The sequence below is a fragment of the Neoarius graeffei genome, chromosome 10 (assembly GCF_027579695.1).
Source record: "Neoarius graeffei isolate fNeoGra1 chromosome 10, fNeoGra1.pri, whole genome shotgun sequence".
Classification (NCBI taxonomy): domain Eukaryota; kingdom Metazoa; phylum Chordata; class Actinopteri; order Siluriformes; family Ariidae; genus Neoarius; species Neoarius graeffei.
This window is the reverse complement of record NC_083578.1, coordinates 20389272-20407619: the sequence shown is the minus strand read 5'-3', so window position 1 is coordinate 20407619 and position 18348 is coordinate 20389272. Positions and strand designations below refer to the sequence as shown.

General features: G+C 42.5%; 1 protein-coding gene across 2 annotated transcripts in view; it reads left to right on the top strand.

Moving 5' to 3' along the window:
• mfn2 (mitofusin 2) overlaps positions 1-18348 on the top strand; it is a 37557-nt gene that overhangs the window by 9377 nt on the left and 9832 nt on the right. For both annotated transcript variants that reach the window (XM_060931495.1, XM_060931496.1), the window contains exons 2-11: positions 2159-2337; positions 3593-3728; positions 5709-5871; positions 10583-10707; positions 10915-11023; positions 11329-11436; positions 12191-12344; positions 12477-12544; positions 12643-12764; positions 15583-15709. In XM_060931495.1, the coding sequence (XP_060787478.1) occupies positions 2163-2337; positions 3593-3728; positions 5709-5871; positions 10583-10707; positions 10915-11023; positions 11329-11436; positions 12191-12344; positions 12477-12544; positions 12643-12764; positions 15583-15709 (1287 nt within the window). In that variant the 5' untranslated portion in view covers positions 2159-2162. The remainder of the gene's footprint in view (positions 1-2158; positions 2338-3592; positions 3729-5708; positions 5872-10582; positions 10708-10914; positions 11024-11328; positions 11437-12190; positions 12345-12476; positions 12545-12642; positions 12765-15582; positions 15710-18348) is intronic.

Sequence of the window (18348 nt, the reverse complement as noted above, 5' to 3'; positions counted from 1 at the left end):
GTTACTAATTCATAGCCTGATAATTATACACTATATTATGTAGCCTTAGTCCAAGTACCTGGCATAGAGAGTGTCTGTCAGTAATTTTCAGAATCTGAACCCTGACCTCTTGTTGTGTGCGGAGATCTAAAGTTGCCCACGGTGTGTGTACGCTCAAGGTGACTTTCTATGGCAGGCGTTTGTTGTTCAGCATATTGGTCAGCCTCGCGTGTAAGCTTTGAGAGTGAAACTGATTAGTTACCATCTTGTGTTAATATTAGAAGCTCTCTTATTTTTAGCAACACAATTTCACCGGGGGTTATGTGTTTGCATGTGCAGACCTAATGAGAAGAAGAAACCTTTGTCACATGCACACTTCAAGCACAGCAAAATTCATCCTCTGCATTCAACCCATCTGAAGCAGTGAACACACGTGCACACACACGCACGCGCGCGCGCGCACACACCCAGAGCAGTGGGCAGCCATACTAGAGCACCCAGGGAGCAGTCAGGGGTTGGGTACCTTGCTCAAGGGCACTTCAGCCCAAGGCCGCCCCATGTTAACCTAACCTGCATGTCTTTGGACTGTGGGGGAAACCGGAGCACCCGGAGGAAACCCACGCAGACACGGGGAGAACATGCAAACTCCACACAGAAAGGCCCTCGCCAGCTGCTGGGTTCGAACCCAGAACCTTCTTACGTAGTGGATGTTCATTATGTCTAACTATTACAAATATTTTAAGTTCGTTTCTTAGACAAGGATATTTTTTAAGCTTGTTACCCTCGTTAACAGTTTCGGCGAGAATCTCCCGCCTTCTTCAGAAACAGTCAGACTGTTTCTGAAGAAGGCGGGAGATTCTCGCCGAAACTGTTAACGAGGTAACAAGCTTAAAAAATATCCTTGTCTAAGAAACGAACTTAAAATACCAGAACCTTCTTGCTGTGAGGCGACCGTGCTAACCACTACACCACCATGCCGCCGAGATGTAGCACAGATGTAGCACCCAATGTTTTCCAGCAGAATTCATAGCGTTTGTATATTCTCACATCTGAAGGTACACTTTCCATTGACTCATCCAGTCACCTGTTGGTATTGTATGTATTAGGCCTTTTTTAAAATGCTGAGTTGATTGCAACCACAGCATTTGAACATGACAAGCAAGCAAACAAAGTCCATCTGGAAATGTGTCCTTCCAGTAGACACAATAGGAACGACTTTAACCTGACATTGTTTGCACTGTTTTGGATGCATGCAGAATTTCACACACTCAGCTCTCTACAAACATTTACAGGCTGCAAGCAAATATACAAATGTGGCCAGTATGCTGATTTATATTTACATTTTTTTTTTTTTAATTTAATCATCTTTTTGGGGCGGCACGGTGGTGTAGTGGTTAGTGCTGTCGCCTCACAGCAAGAAGGTCCGGGTTCGAGCCCCGTGGCCGGTGAGGGCCTTTCTGTGCAGAGTTTGCATGTTGTCCGCGTGGGTTTCCTCCGGGTGCTCCGGTTTTCCCCCACAGTCCAAAGACATGCAGGTTAGATTAACTGGTGACTCTAAATTGACCATAGGTGTGAATGGTTGTCTGTGTCTATGTGTCAGCCCTGTGATGACCTGGCGACTTGTCCAGGGTGTACCCCGCCTTTCGCCCGTAGTCAACTGGGATAGGCTCCAGCTTGCCTGCGACCCTGTAGAACAGGATAAAGCGGCTAGAGATAATGAGATGAGAGAATGTTCTTTTTGTCATGTGCTTATCGGCCTATGTAAAAATATACCTCATTACATATCCCAAATATAACACCAAAAATAACATTAAAAGGCTGTTTAGCCTGTGTCTGCACAGAATCAAAGCCTATCTGTTTTGAAAAATGAGCGTAATTCATGTTCATCGTTTGACAAACTACAGTGCAGTTGAGTTTTGATTCTGATTGGCCAGAAGGTGTTAATTAGTTTTCTATAACAGCAACTCTTCAGCAGTTTCTGATGCATTTTATTCCTTACTTTTTACACATTTTATTTCGTGCTTAAATTTTTCAAAATGTTAACTACAGTCACCTAAAGTGGTTGGCTGGCTGGCTGATTTTTTTTTTTTTTTTCTTCGAGATGATTTCCAAAATCCATCACACAACGTTATGATATATATATTTTTCCCTCTTTCCATTTTTCTCCTTCGGGCTTCAGGGCAATGTCTCTGGTTTTCCCACGGCCCAACACCAGTGCAGTCGGCAAAAAGGACAAGCGACTCATGGCCGAGGTGAACGCTTCTCCACTCAAGCACTTCGTCACTGCCAAGAAGAAAATCAACGGCATCTTTGAGCAGCTTGGCGCTTACATCAAAGAGAGCTCAGGCTTTCTGGAAGGTAAGTGTTCACAGTGGATCACCTCTGTTATTTCACCGTACTGGTAAATATGGCTCCAGGAATGTTGAGCACACTGATAATGGGTTGGATGTCAGTCCTGCTTAATGCTCCTGAGGTTGTAAGGCTTTATTACGAACCTTTTAATGGTTATAAAATGACCAGAGAGACCCTGATGACGCGGACATGCTTCTTCAGTGACATTACAGGACAGATACCTGCTACCCCCCCCCCCCCCCCCCCCCCCCAAAAAAAAAAAAAAAACTAGCTCAATTATGCACTAGTGTAGTTGGATAGAAAACTTGTATGGATCTCGTGCAAAAGAGAGTTTCTACACGTATGTTTTTTAATAGAAATACATAAAAATGCCGACTGCAAGTAGTCCGTTAATACATATGTTATTTACTAGCTGGGAGGTCCGTATGCTGAAATACCGTGACCGAGGTCTTGAACGTACTGACTGAGGCCCTCTGGACTGAGGTCAGTATTCAAGGCCGAGGTCACGGTATTTCACCATACGGACCGACCTTAAGCTGGTAAATAATGTATTTATTTATTTATTTTTACCAAATTCTAACGGAAAACAGGAGCGCCCGAAAGAGAGAACTGAGCCGAGCCACCATTTTGAATCCTCATTCACGGCTGTAATGGAAATTGCTTCCTCCTCGGTATACAAGTGCACTTCTATGGCAGGAAAAACTACATTTTGCCGCCTATGTAGTCCCCTATTTATACAAAATTGAGTCATTCAGGATTCAGCCATGTTTTTGCTTGGCGTTAACAACAGTTACAGGTTTTTAGCTTTCTCCTGAAATGTTTGATTTTATTTCTTCTTCCTCAGGGTAGTAAAACTCGCTTTCACTGTGAAGACCGTTATCACTATCCATGATGTACAATTGATGCTATTCTCCTGAGAAATGTGAAAATAAATGTTGACAAAAATTGCTACGATGTTTGTTGTTGTTGTAAACGAGCGAGTCGCCAGAGGTCCGTAACTGGGGTCTGTATCGTAGGATACGGACCCGCTCGCCAGCCAATCAGAGCGCAGGATTTGATGGAAACAGGACAGTGAAAAAAATAAAAACCCTTATTGTATTTTATTCTGATGTGTTGTTGAGAGACAGTCACAGCAACCTTTATTATCAAAGTACGTTGATTAACCTGTAGCTAGAGATTTTGGTTAATATCAAAGCTCCTTTCGAGTTAGTCATGTTGACGATTACTGGATATCGTAAGTTGTGTTGTGTTTGTATAACAGAGACCTACAGCAATGGGGAGCTGGATCCGGTCACTACAGAGGAGCAGGTAGCTGAGGTACGGGGTTACCTGTCCAAGGTGGCAGGGATCGGCGAGGTGCTGTCCCGTAGACACATGAAAGTGGTATTTTTTGGCAGGTACGTGGTCATGTTTAGTTCCCAACACAAGTGTGTTTGCTCAGAATGTTTCCGTGCTCTTTATGTGACTCATTACCACCAGCATTAACAACTGGGCATGTAGGCTCAGACATGTGCTGGGAACATAGAAGTAAAGTATTTATTGTTCAGGGTGTGGTTGTTTTCAGATGTTTCAGCCAGGACCGTGCTTATGCACGTTAACTATTTTAAGAAAGCACAAGGTTGTCACAATACACATCAGTCACTTTGTTTCCCAGAGCTGACTTTTTCTACAAGAGCCTGTGTACAGTCAGATCCAGAATGATTGGCACTCGTGGTTAAAAAAAGGGGGAAAATATATTAGAAATGTACTGTATATTTATGGTTCACCTTTAATTTGCTCCTTGTAAATTTGCTCTAATAGGAAAAGAGAGTGAGGGGGGGAATCCAGCTTTTGGTGAAGTAGCTTCATCTCGCACTAAAATACAACCTTTTAATGAAAATCAAATTTATTCAGAGAAAAACAAATCCATCAAGAAATCATTATTTTCAGCAAAAACACGTTACACTATTCTTGGCACCCTGCAATACCTTGTCCAACCTCCCTTTGCCAGTAAAACAGCACTGAGTCTCTCCTATAACATTTTATAAGATTGGAGATACAGAGCAGGGCATCTAAGACCGTTCCTTTGTATACAGTCTCTCTGGATCATCCAGAGTCCTCGGCCTTCTCTTGTGCACTCTCCTTTTCAGCTAACCCCACAGGTTTTCACTGGAGTTCAGGTCAGGGGACTGCGAAGGCCAGGGCAGAAGCTTGATTCTGTGGTCAGCTAATCATTTTTGTGTTGATTTGGACATATGCTTCAGATCATTATCCTGCTGGAAGATCCAGTGACGACCCAGTTTTAGTTTCCTGGCAGAGGCAGCCAGATTTTGATTTAAAATGTCCTGGTATTTCATGGAGTCCATGATGTGATGTACCCTAGCAAGGTTTCCAGGGCCTTTGGAGAAAAAACAGCCCCAAAACATCACAGAACTGCCACAGTTGGGATCGGGTTCTTTTCATTGTAGCCATCCTTATTTTTACATCAAACCCACCTTGAGTGTTTATTGTGAAAAAGTTCCATTTTTATTACATCAGACCAGAGAACACGGTTCTAGTCAAAGTTGTCGTAACGTTCTGCAAACTTCAGGTGCTTACGTTTGTGGTTAACTGGCAGAAAAAGCTTTTTCTTTTTTCTGGCATACCTTCCAAATAGTCTGTTGGCATGGAGGTGGAGTCTGATGGTGGTTTTGGAGACCTGGAAACTGCAAGATTTTACTTTTTCTTGTAATTCATCGTCAGTGATCTTTGGGGATGTTTTTTTTTTCTTTTTTGCCTCTCCTGATCCTCCTCCTCAGTGTGGGAACAAAATAAACTTGGGTCCTCTTTCAGGTAAGTTTGTAACAATTCCAGTTGGTGTCCACCTTTTTTTTATTATTGCCCTAACAGTAGAAATGGACATTTTCAGGAGAGTTGCTATTTTTTAGAACCATTCCCTGACTTATGAAGGTCAACACACTTCTTAATTTGGTTTGTGGGTTCTCTTATCTTTCCCATGTTGATGGATGACTAAAGGGAATTTGGCCTCTGTGCCACCTCGTATTTGTACCCCAGTTAAATCAGGTCATTGATTACAGCTGGAAAGTTCCTTGTCTGTGTGTCTGTCTGTCTGTATTTAGGAACTCTTATCTGGTCATATTGGACTTTGTATCACTGGGGTATCAGTATAGGGTGATACAGGTCTCTCTTTTTTTTTTTTTTAATCCATTTTTACCAAGGGTGCCAGTAGTTCTAGGGCTGACTGTTTTTGCATTGATCCGATTGACATAATTTTTTTTATGTACTTATTCGTGTGTTTTTCCCCTTTCTTCCTGAGAAATTGCCATCATAGCTTCTTGATGCTTGTAGAGTTTTTGGGTCCTGTGTGAAAACCCCTGATTTTTGTTTTGCACACCCAGGACAAGCAATGGCAAAAGCTCAGTGATCAACGCCATGCTATGGGACAAAGTTTTACCATCGGGCATTGGCCACACCACCAACTGCTTCCTGCGGGTAGAAGGGACTGACGGCAACGATGCGTTCCTGCTTACTGAAGGATCAGAGGAAAAGAAGAGTGTTAAGGTGAGTGAGCTCACTTAATTTAGAGATCTGTTAGAACAGGGTGGCGTTTATTGTTTTACACATGGTCATAATGGAATTCTAGCTCTAAGACTGGACCTATAAGCATCTCTAAGCTAAGCTTAATGCTCCGTTAAGCAGTAAAAAAAGAAGCACATAATCTGTGAATGAATCATAATTATTAACAAATGTACCTTCTTTGCCTGATCATGCCTGAGTTCTTGGGCAGGCAGTTCACGCCTAAATAGTTCACAAAAATTTCAAAGTTCATGTTTAATTGTCCTTTATCAGCCAGCATAAGAAGATGGGGAAACTCCTTACCTTCACAGCCAATGTTTGATCAGAAGGTGTTGGATAATTTTCTACAATGGCAGCTTGGACAGTAATTTTCATCTGCAAGGTTTATATTAATGCACTCTCATGTTATCATTTATATAGTAACCGTGTACATGGTGGCCGCTTTACATTTAGGAATGTGTGTAATCATTTTTATGGAAAGATGATGTTTAATTAGCATTAATGGAAGGAACTTGACATGGGAAAGTCTTCAGGACAGAGGGTTTTGCGGTTGTTCAGTAACATGATAAGCCATTTTTCTTTTGTCTACTAGCACAAGTGATAATATAAATTAATTTGTTTCATGGATATTTCACAACATTAAAATTAACTATAAATAGATACGGTAAGTATGACATGGTATTCTGCAGTTAAGAAAATAATGTCACTGTTAATATAATAACAGTGTTTTATAATAAAACACTTCAGGATGTGCTGTCATTGGAAAATAATCCATTTTGAGGTTGGAACAGAAACTTGGCTTGTAGTCAGGCTACATCACAGCACCCCATCGTTGATTATTTTCCTATAATGGCACTTAAAAAATTTTTTTAAATTCCTTGCTTATTAAAATAAAGGGTCGAAATCAAGAACCAGTACCAAAAACTGGATTTATTTAATCTGTTATAGAGGACAAGAAAATAATGATCAAGTATTGTATATTATTATGCCTCCCTAAGTGCTGCGCCTTAAAGTGGTGGGGAGGTTTGTGCGCTTTTATGATCCTGGTAGCAAAATCGGCTGGGACTCCGTTCCCTAGTAGGTTCAACCTTGCTGGGCAGGTTCCAGGTGAAAAGCCAGACAAATTGCAGTACCTGGCCCTCCAGATTGGGGATTGGGCAATAGGCTAATGACCCATTCCTGTAAAAAAAAAAATCGTCATTATGGAAACCAGACACACTTTTCAAGTGAGTTATGAGCAGAAGGAAGAGGCTGGCCAGGTACCTCCAGACAAAGGTGTTTGTTTTAACTGGAAGTCATGGGAGGAGGTCAAAGTCCTTGCAAAGGACAAGGTTAATTAGAGGAAGAGTGTGGAGGCCTTAGTGCAAAGAGGTGAGGTAAGGTATATTATTATGGTAGTAAAGAAATCTTCATACAAGATGTAAATGTATCAAAACATCCATCCGTTATCTGTAGCCGCTTATCCTGTCCTACAGGGTCGCGGGCAAGCTGGAGCCTATCCCAGCTGACTACGGGCGAAAGGCGGGGTACACCCTGGACAAGTCGCCAGGTCATCACAGGGCTGACACATAGACACAGACAACCATTCACACTCACATTCACACCTACGGTCAATTTAGAGTCACCAGTTAACCTAACCTGCATGTCTTTGGACTGTGGGAGAAACCGGAGCACCCGGAGGAAACCCACGCGGACACGGGGAGAACATGCAAACTCCACACAGAAAGGCCCTCGCCGACCACGGGGCTTGAACCCAGACCTTCTTGCTGTGAGGCAACAGTGCTAACCACTACACCACCGTGCTGCCCGCGTATCAAAACATCCATGTTTGAAAAGTGTAATTAGACAAAACATCTCTTTTGTGGAAAAGCTCTTTATAGTGGACTGTCATGTTGAAGCTTGCTGTGTCTAGACAGTTTAGAAAAAGCTTTTTCTTGTGTTCACCAGTGTTTTTTTTTGGGGGGGGGGGTTGTGTAAATAAGATTTGACGCTGTTGAACCCTTATGTGTGCTTCGGACTGATACAGTTGACCTATAATTAGTCCTATGTGAGTGTGGAGGTCAATGCTGCCAGCTGTCACAGGGCCACACGTTCGTTTTTTGCTATCTGAGCTCCGGTGTCATGATTTCATATGTCACACTGAAAGGCACGAGAAAGTGCAGTGTTATTAGGGCAGTACTGGCACATCGCTGCCTTCTCCACAATATGTGAGGTTTATTTATTCAGGTATACAGCCAGTGATGATATTAAAATATTTGAATTACATGCAGAGATTTAACATGTATGTCACTCCAGACTGCATGGTCTTTATCAATATCTAAATCTAGCACAGCTATAGCATGCCACAAGCTTTGACTATCGTGCGTGTGCTTTCTCCTGGGTCTGAAGGAGACTGCCTTTTTACTTACACACACACACACAGGCGCACACCCCTTCAGTCATGTACTGCATTTCTGCTTTTCTAACAACGATAAACAAGGATGCATTTCAAAGCCGTCTGTCATAAAGAGGTCTAAAAAAGGCCTAGTTTTCAAATGGTTGATCTCAGCTGAGTAGACTTCCTCTAGTATTCTCTCAGACGTCTACTGCCTTTGCAAAGTATGCTGTTAAAAATTTGCCTCCAGAGGTCTTTTGGGATTTGTTAGGATGATTTTGAAAATGAATAATTAGGACATTAACACAGAATGAACTGACACATTGGCTTGCGCACAGTTGAATGCGTTGTCATAGGAAGGCATGTGTTTATAACTTAACACACAGTGCAGGTCTTTCCTGCCAAGCAGCTTGTGCTGGTTTTCCCCTGAGTTACCCAGACTTCAATGCTTTTATCTCAGTTGAATGCATTGCTTGTGTAGACTCTCACTACACGGCCTGCTGCTGAGCTGTTGTCCGTCTGATGCCTCTTCCAGAAGCTTGAATGTTCTAACAAGCTGAGGAAATCCCCTTCATGGCATTTTAATGTGCAAACTGAGTACGATGAAACAGTGAAATATTATTTATATGCTCAGCTGTAAAAATACAGTTGTGGTTAGATGTTTATATGCACTCATCTTGTTGTGGACATGAATGCCATGGCAGTATTGGGATTTCAGTAATTTCTTCAATCTGTTCTTTGTCTGTGGAAGAATGATTGTACAACTTGCATCTTTAAAAAAAAAAAAGAATTTGGGGCAGGGCGGCACGGCACGGTGGTGTGGTGGTTAGCGCTGTCGCCTCACAGCAAGAAGGTCCGGGTTCGAGCCCCGCGGCTGGCGAGGGCCTTTCTGTGTGGAGTTTGCTTGTTCTCCCCGTGTCCGTGTGGGTTTCCTCCGGGTGCTCCAGTTTCCCCCCACAGTCCAAAGACATGCAGGTTAGGCTAACTGGTGACTCTAAATTGACCGTAGATGTCAGTGTGAATAGTTGTCTGTGTGTCAGCCCTGTGATGACCTGGCGACTTGTCCAGGGTGTACCCCGCCTTTCACCTGTAGTCAGCTGGGATAGGCTCCAGCTTGCCTGCGACCCTGTAGAACAGGATAAAGCGGTTAGAGATGATATGAAGAATTTGGGGCGCAAGTTTGAATTTATTTCGAGTTTTCGGAACTCGACACCAGGTCAAAATTATACATGCATCCACTTAGATTATTAATTCAGTGGTGCTGAAAATTCCAGAACAATTTCACTTGCCAAGGCCTCTTAACTTGCTGTTATTGATCATGATTGACTCCAGCTGGTAACTTCTCTGTGCCAAGTTATTGGGAGGTATAGCCAGTTTGTCATGATTTGGAAGAAGGCCCAAACTGTTACCTTCAGCTGAGAGGAAATTGGTTCACATGGTCAGGAAAACCCAGGAACCACCAAGTCACAGGCCTACCATGAACTGGAAGCTGCTGGAACACCAGTGTCACTGTCTATAGTCAAGAAAATTTTACATCCAAGATTGACAGGCTGCCATCCAAGAAAGAAGCCACTGCTCCAAAATCGACACCTTCAAGCTCGACTAAAGTTTGCAGCTGATGACATGAACAAAGGAAAAGTTTTATGGTCAGATGAGACAAAGATTGAGTTGCTTGGCCACAGTGACCAGAGGTTTGTTTGGAGGAGCAGTGGTTAAACAAGGATCTAATAATGAAGGAGGACTACCTCAGAATTCTTCACTAGAACCGGTTCAAACCATCAGAAACTTGACAATGACCCCAAATACACGTCAAAGCTGATTGTGGAATGGATAAAGCAGGCTAATGTTAAGATTAAAACAAGTCCTGACTTCAGCCCTATCGAAAATATATGGGCTGTGCTTAAAAGTCAGGTCTGTGCAAGGAAGTGCACAAATTTATTGAACTCTGCCAAGAAGAGTGGTCAAATATCCAACCAGAATTCTGCCAGAAGCTTGTTGATGACTACCAAAAGCATCTGGTCAAGGTGAAACTTGCTAAGGGGACATTATTAGGTGTGCGTGTGTGTGAGAGAGAGAAAGATTTTGACCCTGTGTTGATTTGAGAAAATCCAAAATACATTAAAATTTGTGCACTAAATTCTTGTTTTATCTATTGAAGAAATAAATCAATGAAAGTCCAATATTGCCTTGACATTCATGTCCATGATAAGTGTATGTAAATTTCTGACAATTGGGCAATATTTTTAGATGCTGGATTGTGCTTGTAGGCTTCATTTGTGTGTGTGTGTGTGTGTGTGTGTGTGTGTGTGTGTGTGTTTGCAGACGGTGAACCAGCTGGCCCATGCCCTGCATCAAGACCAGGAGCTGGATGCGGGTAGTCTGGTGTGTGTCATGTGGCCTAAAGCCAAGTGCGCTTTACTGCGGGATGACCTGGTACTGGTTGACAGGTGAACAGAACAATTGGATTCACACACACACACACACACACACACACAAAACTAGGTTTATGTATTCGTCAGACAGTATAACCTGAATATTTGTCTTGACGTCAGTTCTCAGACACTCCTAGAATTGTGCCTCCTAGTGCTTTGTGTAATTCAAACCATATAACCTTGCACAGAGCTGAGTATGATCTATTCTCCTCCTTTCTCCAGCCCTGGCATCGATGTCACCACAGAGCTGGACAGCTGGATTGACAAATTTTGCCTGGATGCTGATGTTTTTGTGCTAGTGGCCAATTCAGAGTCTACACTGATGCAGACAGTAAGATTTCATCACCACGGATAATTTACTAAGCATTGATCCGGATAACACATGAGCAGTCCGACCACTTCTTACCCAAGCAAATACATTTAGCATTTGACTGATCCTGGGTTGGAGTGTGGTATGTCATCTGAGCTCAAAGAATATCTGGCATCTTAACTCGTACAGAATAACAGCTAGGCTAGTTTTGCTGAAACAGTTCATTTGCCATGAAGCTTAGGACTTAACAAAGCAGTAAAATGAGGCAGAAGTGAGCGAGAATCTCACTTTTTTTTTTTTCGTCTTTTGTCATTCTCTCTCTGTAGGAGAAATCATTTTTTCACAAGGTGAATGAGCGACTCTCGAGCCCTAACATCTTCATCCTGAATAACCGCTGGGACGCCTCAGCCAGCGAGCCTGAGTACATGGAGGAGGTATGACGGCAAACAAGACACGCTTTCTAAACCTATTTCTAGTCACATGACTTGATGATGTAGTGCCGTGACGCAGCAGAAAGACGCCAGTGCATTTTGACACTAGCAAGATAATAGTACACCAGGGCTTTGTGAAATGCAGTATTAGCCTCTGCTTGAATCATTTACTATGTTCGAGTTTGGAAAGGGCAGTGTTGCTTGTGTAGCTTGATACATTTTTACTGTTCTGGTTGAATAAAAGGTCAGTGGTGTCTCAACTGCACACAACAACTAGATTTATGTTAGCAGTTTTTCTTCGTTCTCACACCAACAGTGTGAAAATGAAACCCTGAGGTTAATAAAGAATGCCAAGGTACTGAATAAAGAGATAATGATCCCATGGTTGGTCTCATATTGGACCGACATCGGCCCAAAACCATCTGTATCGGACTCGTAATGGGATTGGACGTTAGTTTGGATGATTCACACAGGAATCCACGTCCGTAAGTCTATATTTGGACAGAATTGTTTACAGTCCTAAACGATCACTCTGTGTATATTTAAAAAAAAAAAAAAAAAAGTGTATGGAGGTTTTTAGGTTTTGGTAGATTTCTACTTCTTAGATTGTGTCGTTATTCTCTACATGATTGATAACTATATTAATCTTAAAATTGGATGTATCTTTTTTACAGTGGTATTGGTTTCCATAGCAACATTTTATAACCTATTTTGGTAATGAGCAGTATGTGTGAGTGAAGCTCGTTGTGTGTTTCAGGTCCGCCGGCAGCACATGGACCGCTGCACCAGTTTCCTGGTAGATGAACTGGAGGTGGTGGACCGAGCGCAAGCCAGCGACCGAATCTTCTTTGTGTCTGCTAAAGAAGTGCTACAGGCACGTGTGCAGAAGGCCCAGGGCATGCCTGAAGCAGGTAAGCCACAATTTGTCTTAAACAGGATGCTACGTGGCCCTGAGTAGGGGTCCAAGCACCTTCATAAATAACATAGGCAATCAAGACTCCATTTCCAGCGATAATTAATGATAAATGCTTCCTGCAATGCAGGGGGTGCACTGGCTGAAGGCTTTCAAGCTAGAATGTTCGAGTTTCAGAACTTTGAGCGGCGTTTTGAAGTAGGTAGCATCTGATGTTTGAAAATAACGTTTTCTTTGGGTAATTTCTTTATTTGATGAGATGAGTGTATGGAAATTGTTGTTTTTTGTGACTGTAGGAGTGCATCTCCCAGTCAGCGGTCAAGACAAAGTTTGAGCAGCACACCATGAGGGCCAAGCAGATCTCCGAAGCCTTACGGCTCATCATGGACTCGGTGCACGTGGCAGCCCAAGAGCAGAGGTGTGAAATTAAATGCCACACATTAGCTGCAGACAGTAATACGATTCTGCAATCAGACCAGGCTCTCAAATTGGAAGGAACACTAGACTACGTCAGAGTAACCCAATATTCAAAATGTACCGTATAATTAGTCAAAGTGACTGATGTCTTCTTTGGTGCCGAAAGCATAGCCACTGTAACATGGTAAAAGTCTTCCGTACATGATGGAGATGACCCCAGTATTTGGGAGGGGAGTCTTAAAGGGCATATTCTGGACCAATTTCGTGGGGTTTTTTTGTTTGTTTTTTAATATGAAAGTATGTCCCTTTACACACTCATCCAGAAGGGTAATTTTGCACAAGGCCATCTGTCTACAGCAGAAAAAAATAAAATAAAACTCGTCTGGAAAAATCCCAAGGGAGTCTGGAGCCAGATTCGTGACGTTATCTGCGGAAGCGCCAGCAGGCTGCGCGAGCTTTGCACGGTTTCAGTGTAGGGATGTTAACCGATGACCGTTTGACCGGTGGTTGACCGAATCAACGTCAACCAGTTAAATTTTTTTTTTTTTTGGTTGTCAGTTAAAAAAAAAAAAAATCAATCGTTTTGAAGCTGCCGATTTTGGAGCGGAGAACCTGGAATTCTGTGTTGTAAACGCTTGGGGCATGCCATGCGGTGTAAGGACGACAGCTGACAAATCAGAAACACCCATTCAGTCATGTCCCGCCCTCCCGCCCCAGTTGAAGACAGCTGACAAATCAGAAACACCCATTCAGTCATGTCCCGCCCTCCCGCCCCAGTTGAAGACAGCTGACAAATCAGAAACACTCATTCAGTCATGTCCCGCCCTCCCGCCCCAGTTGAAGACAGCTGCCACTCGGCAAGAGAAAAGTGTAGACAAGCTTTTTAGCTTACAAATTACTGTTCTGTTTTTTTTTTTTTTAATTATTATTAGAAGGCACATCGAGTTTAGTCCTGCCTTGGCCAGTGCATTCTGAAAGTATGTTTCGGTCTGTAGCCAACAATGCATGTTATTGCAGATCATATCTCTCCACACAAACTAAAGGCGCAGATGCCGACTTTTTCACGGCCGAATCGTGCAGATCCGATTTTTTTTTTAGGGGGGGGGGGCGTTGGAGTGTCTGAATAATTTCATCAGATTAAATTCTGTATTAAAATTACTAAATAAGCAAATGCCGTTGAAATTATTCAGACACTCCAACGCCCCCCCCCCCAAAAAAAATCGTATCTGCACGATTCAGCCGTGAAAAAGGTGGCATCCGCCAAAAGGCGCGCCGTTTGCATCCCTGTTAAACTCATGGGTTAACCGACTAATGAGGCTTGGTGGTCGGTCAAGATTTTTTTTTTTTTAGTTTTCGCCATCCCTATTTCAGTGCACAGCCTGTGTAGACCAAGCGCTCCCATTTCTCTGTCATTGTCCGGTCTTTTGGGAAACGATGAGTACTAATCCCATCAAGATTGGTGTTGCTACACTAGGGCTGCACGATTATGGAAAAAATGATGCTCACGATTATCTTGATCAAAATTGTAATCTCGATTATTAATCACGATTATTCTTGATGTTAGGGAAATCACTTAAATTTTATTTCACTATATTCAAACACAATATGAACAGCTTTCAGTGCAGAATGAAATTTAAAAGAGAAATTCTGATTTCCAAATGACAAATAAATGAAATTTATCCAAGAAATTACCAAAGGATGAAGGAACTGAAAACTCAGTTGCAACAATTACATAGCATTATACTGAGGCCAACAAGTTTTTAGCTAGAAAGACCAGCCTATCAACATGCTCTGGCTTTAAACATGAGCGAAGGCAGGTCACAACATTGCCTCCAGTGCTAAATAGTCTGTTGTTCCGACATAGCTTTTCTCTCTCACCTCAATCTGCTACCTACTCTCACGCTATCACCCCTTGAAGAAGATACCGCTGCGCTGAAGCTCTGCGCACTTGGCCAGTGTTGCCAGATGCTGCTGACGTTTTCCATCCCAAAATATGTTCAAAACCCGCCAAAATGCACTTAAAACCGCCCAATCTGGCAACACTGCATTTGGCTTGCTTGCTTATTTAGGCGGAGTAATGAAACCTTACATGCGTCGGTTCGCCCCCTAATGGTTTGGCGGAGTATTGGTCAAAAAGTGCTTGATCAGATATACAGCAGAGCTCGCATTTTAAATGGAAATAAATTGCGATTTTCATTTAATTTAATCGTGGCAGCCAAAATCGCGATTTTCGATTAAATTCGATTAATTGTGCAGCCCTATGCTACACCCTCCTACGATACATCTGTTAACCATTTTAATAATTACGCGATAACGTTGAAGAAATTTGCAGAAAACCACCAGGTCGTTTTCTCATAAACAAACCAGCGCTGATGTAGGACTCAGAGGGAGGCGTCCCGCACGCGACGTCACGAAAATCAATGTTTGCCGGGAAATCCAAATGCCAAGTTTTTTCAGAGGCGGACCAATTCAACTCAAATGGCTTGATTTCAACTGAATTTTTCTGGTATTGCACAAGGTAAAAAAATGGCAGAGAAGGCAGACTGTTAAGGATATTTGACCGAAATTTAATATAAAATAGGAGAATTACATTGATCTTGCTCCTGAATTTACCCGTGATGTGCCCTTTAAAATGGCTTTCAGATTTGCTTATTGGATTGTCTGAAATGTCACAGAATATCCCCGTTTGTCTCAAAATATTATATCTTTACATATATGTGTGTGTGTGTGTGTGTGTGTGTGTGTGTGTGTGTGTGTATGCGATAAAATTCATCCAAATCCTCTCCTGCAAAATAATTGATGTGGAATTGATGATTCAGGATCCACTGCATGGAAACAAAAGAAGAGCGGGAGGACCGGCTGGAGTTCATCGAGAAGCAGCTGGATCTGCTCACCCAGGACTGTAAGAGCAAGATCAAGAAGATCACAGAGGAGGTCGAAAAACAGGTAACATCAAGCCCCAATGTAATTACCACATATTGACTTCTGAAAGCAGCTTCAATGTGTGGATTCCAGAAACACTAGCTGTGTCAGGATATTAAACATTTAAAATCACTACCCCAAGGCTTTAGGCTTATCTTTACTTCACCTATTTTGACACAGGTTCTCCTGCTGTATCGGATTTTTCTCCAGCATACAGTGCCTTGCAAAAGTATTCATACCCCTTGAACTTTTTCACATTTTTCCACCTTACAACCACGAACTTAAAAAGTTTTTTTTTTTTTTTAATTGAGATTTTATGTGATAGACCAACACAGAGTAGCACATAATTGTGAAGTGAAATGAAAATGATAAATGGTCTTCAAAATTTTAAACAAATAAAAATCTGAAAAATGTGGTGTGCATTAGTATTCAGCTCCCCCGCATCAATACTTTGTAGAGCCACCTTTTGCTGCAATTACAGCTGCAAGTCTTTTGTGGTATGTCTCTACCAGCTTTGCACATCTAGACACTGAGATTTTTGCCCATTCTTCTTTGCAAAATAGCTCAAACTCAGCCAGATTGGATGGAGAGCATCTGTGAACAGCAATTTTCAAGTCTTGCCACAGATGCTCAATGGGATTTAGGTCTGGACTTTGACTGGGCCATTCTAACACATGAATATTCTTTGATCTAAACCATTCCATTGTAGCTCTGGCTGTATGTTTAGGGTCTTTTTTTTGCTGGAAGGTGAATCTCCTTCCCAGTCTCAAGTCTTTTGCAGCCTCCAACAGGTTTTCTTCCAGGATTGCCCTGTATTTAGCTCCATCCATCTTCCCATCAACTCTGACCAGCTTCCCTGTCCCTGCTGAAGAAAAGCATCCCCATAGCATGATGCTGCCACCACCATGTTTCACAGTGGGGATGGTGTGTGCAGGGTGATGAGCAGTGTTAGTTTTCTGCCACACATAGCGCTTTGCATTTAGGCCAAAAAGTTCAACTTTGGTCTCATCTGACCAAAGCACCTTCTTCCACATGTTTGCTGTGTCCCCTACATGGCTTCTTATGCCTGTCTTTCAACAATAGCTTTCTTCTTGCCACTCTTCCAAAAAGGCCAGATTTGTGGAGTGTACGACTTATAGTTGTCCTGTGCACAGATTCTCCCACCTGAGCTGTGGATTTCTGCAGCTCCTCCAGAGTGATCATGGGCCTCTTGGCTGCTTCTCTGACCAGTGCTCTCCTTGCTCGCTCTGTCAGTTTAGGTGGATGGCCATGTCTTGGTAGGTTTGCAGTTGTGCCATATTTTTTCCATTTTTGAATGATGGATTGAACAGTGCTTCTTGAGATGTTCAGAGCTTGGGATATTTTTTTATAACCTAACCCTGCTTTAAACTTCTCCAGAACTTTATCCCTGACCTGTCTGGTGAGTTCTTTGGTCTTCATGATGCTGTTTGTTCTTCAGTGTTCTCTAACAAACCACTGAGGCCTTCACAGAACAAGTGTATTTATGCTGAGAGTAAATTACACACAGTAGGACTCTATTAACTAATTAGGTGACTTCTGAAGGCAATTGATTGCACTGGATTGTATTTAGAGGTATCAGAGTACAGGGGGCTGAATACTAATGCACACCACATATTTCAGATTTTTATTTGTTTAAAATTTTGAAGACCATTTATCATTTTTGTTTCACTTCACAATTATGTGCTACTCTGTGTTGGTCTATCACATAAAATCTCAATAAAAAAACCTTTCAAGTTTGTGGTTGTAAGGTGGAAAAATGTGGAAAAGTTCAAGGGGTATGAATACTTTTGCAAGGCGCTGTATTTCAGCAACTCTTACTGATGCTGTATTTGTTTGTGTGCCATCTAGTGGTGAGAATAATGAAGTGTAGCGGTAGAAAATGGTGACTAACAATATTTGCTTTTAACAAAATGGCTTGTTAAGTTACTGTATTCGACCAAGCTTTAAGTAGGAAAATATCAATGTGGCTAATTGGTAAAAAGAAAAATTATACTTATTAATTTAATACTAATAAATCTTGAGTTGTCTGTGGGCGGAGTGCATGGTGATGCAGTGGTTAGCGCTGTCGCCTCACAGCAAGGTTCCGGGTTTGAACCTCACGGCTGACAGGGGCCTTTCTGTGTTTTCCCGTTGTCTGTGTGGGTTTCCTCCGGGTGCCACAATTTAAAAAGATTAAGTAAAAAATACTCAGCCACGGGGGTTGCACAAGCCAGTGCATACTCGGTTAGACTGGAGAGAGATGCATCAGGAAGGGCATCCAGTATAAAAACCTATGCCAGATCAAATATGCGGCTCATGATGATCCGCTGTGGTGACCTCTGATGGGAGCAGCTGAAAGAAGAAGAATTTATATATAAAAAAAAAAAACCCTCAGGGGCGCCACGGTGGTGTAGTGGTTAGCGCTGTCGCCTCACAGCAAGGAAGGTCCTGGGTTCGAGCCCAGCGGCCGACGGAGGCCTTTCTGTGCAGAGTTTGCATGTTCTCCCCGTGTCCGTGTGGGTTTCCTCCGGGTGCTCCAGTTTCCCCCACAGTCCAAAGACATGCAGGTTAGGTTAACTGGTAACTCTAAATTGACCGTAGGTGTGAATGTGAGTGTGAATGGTTGTTTGTGTCTGTGTCAGCCCTGTGATGACCTGGCGACT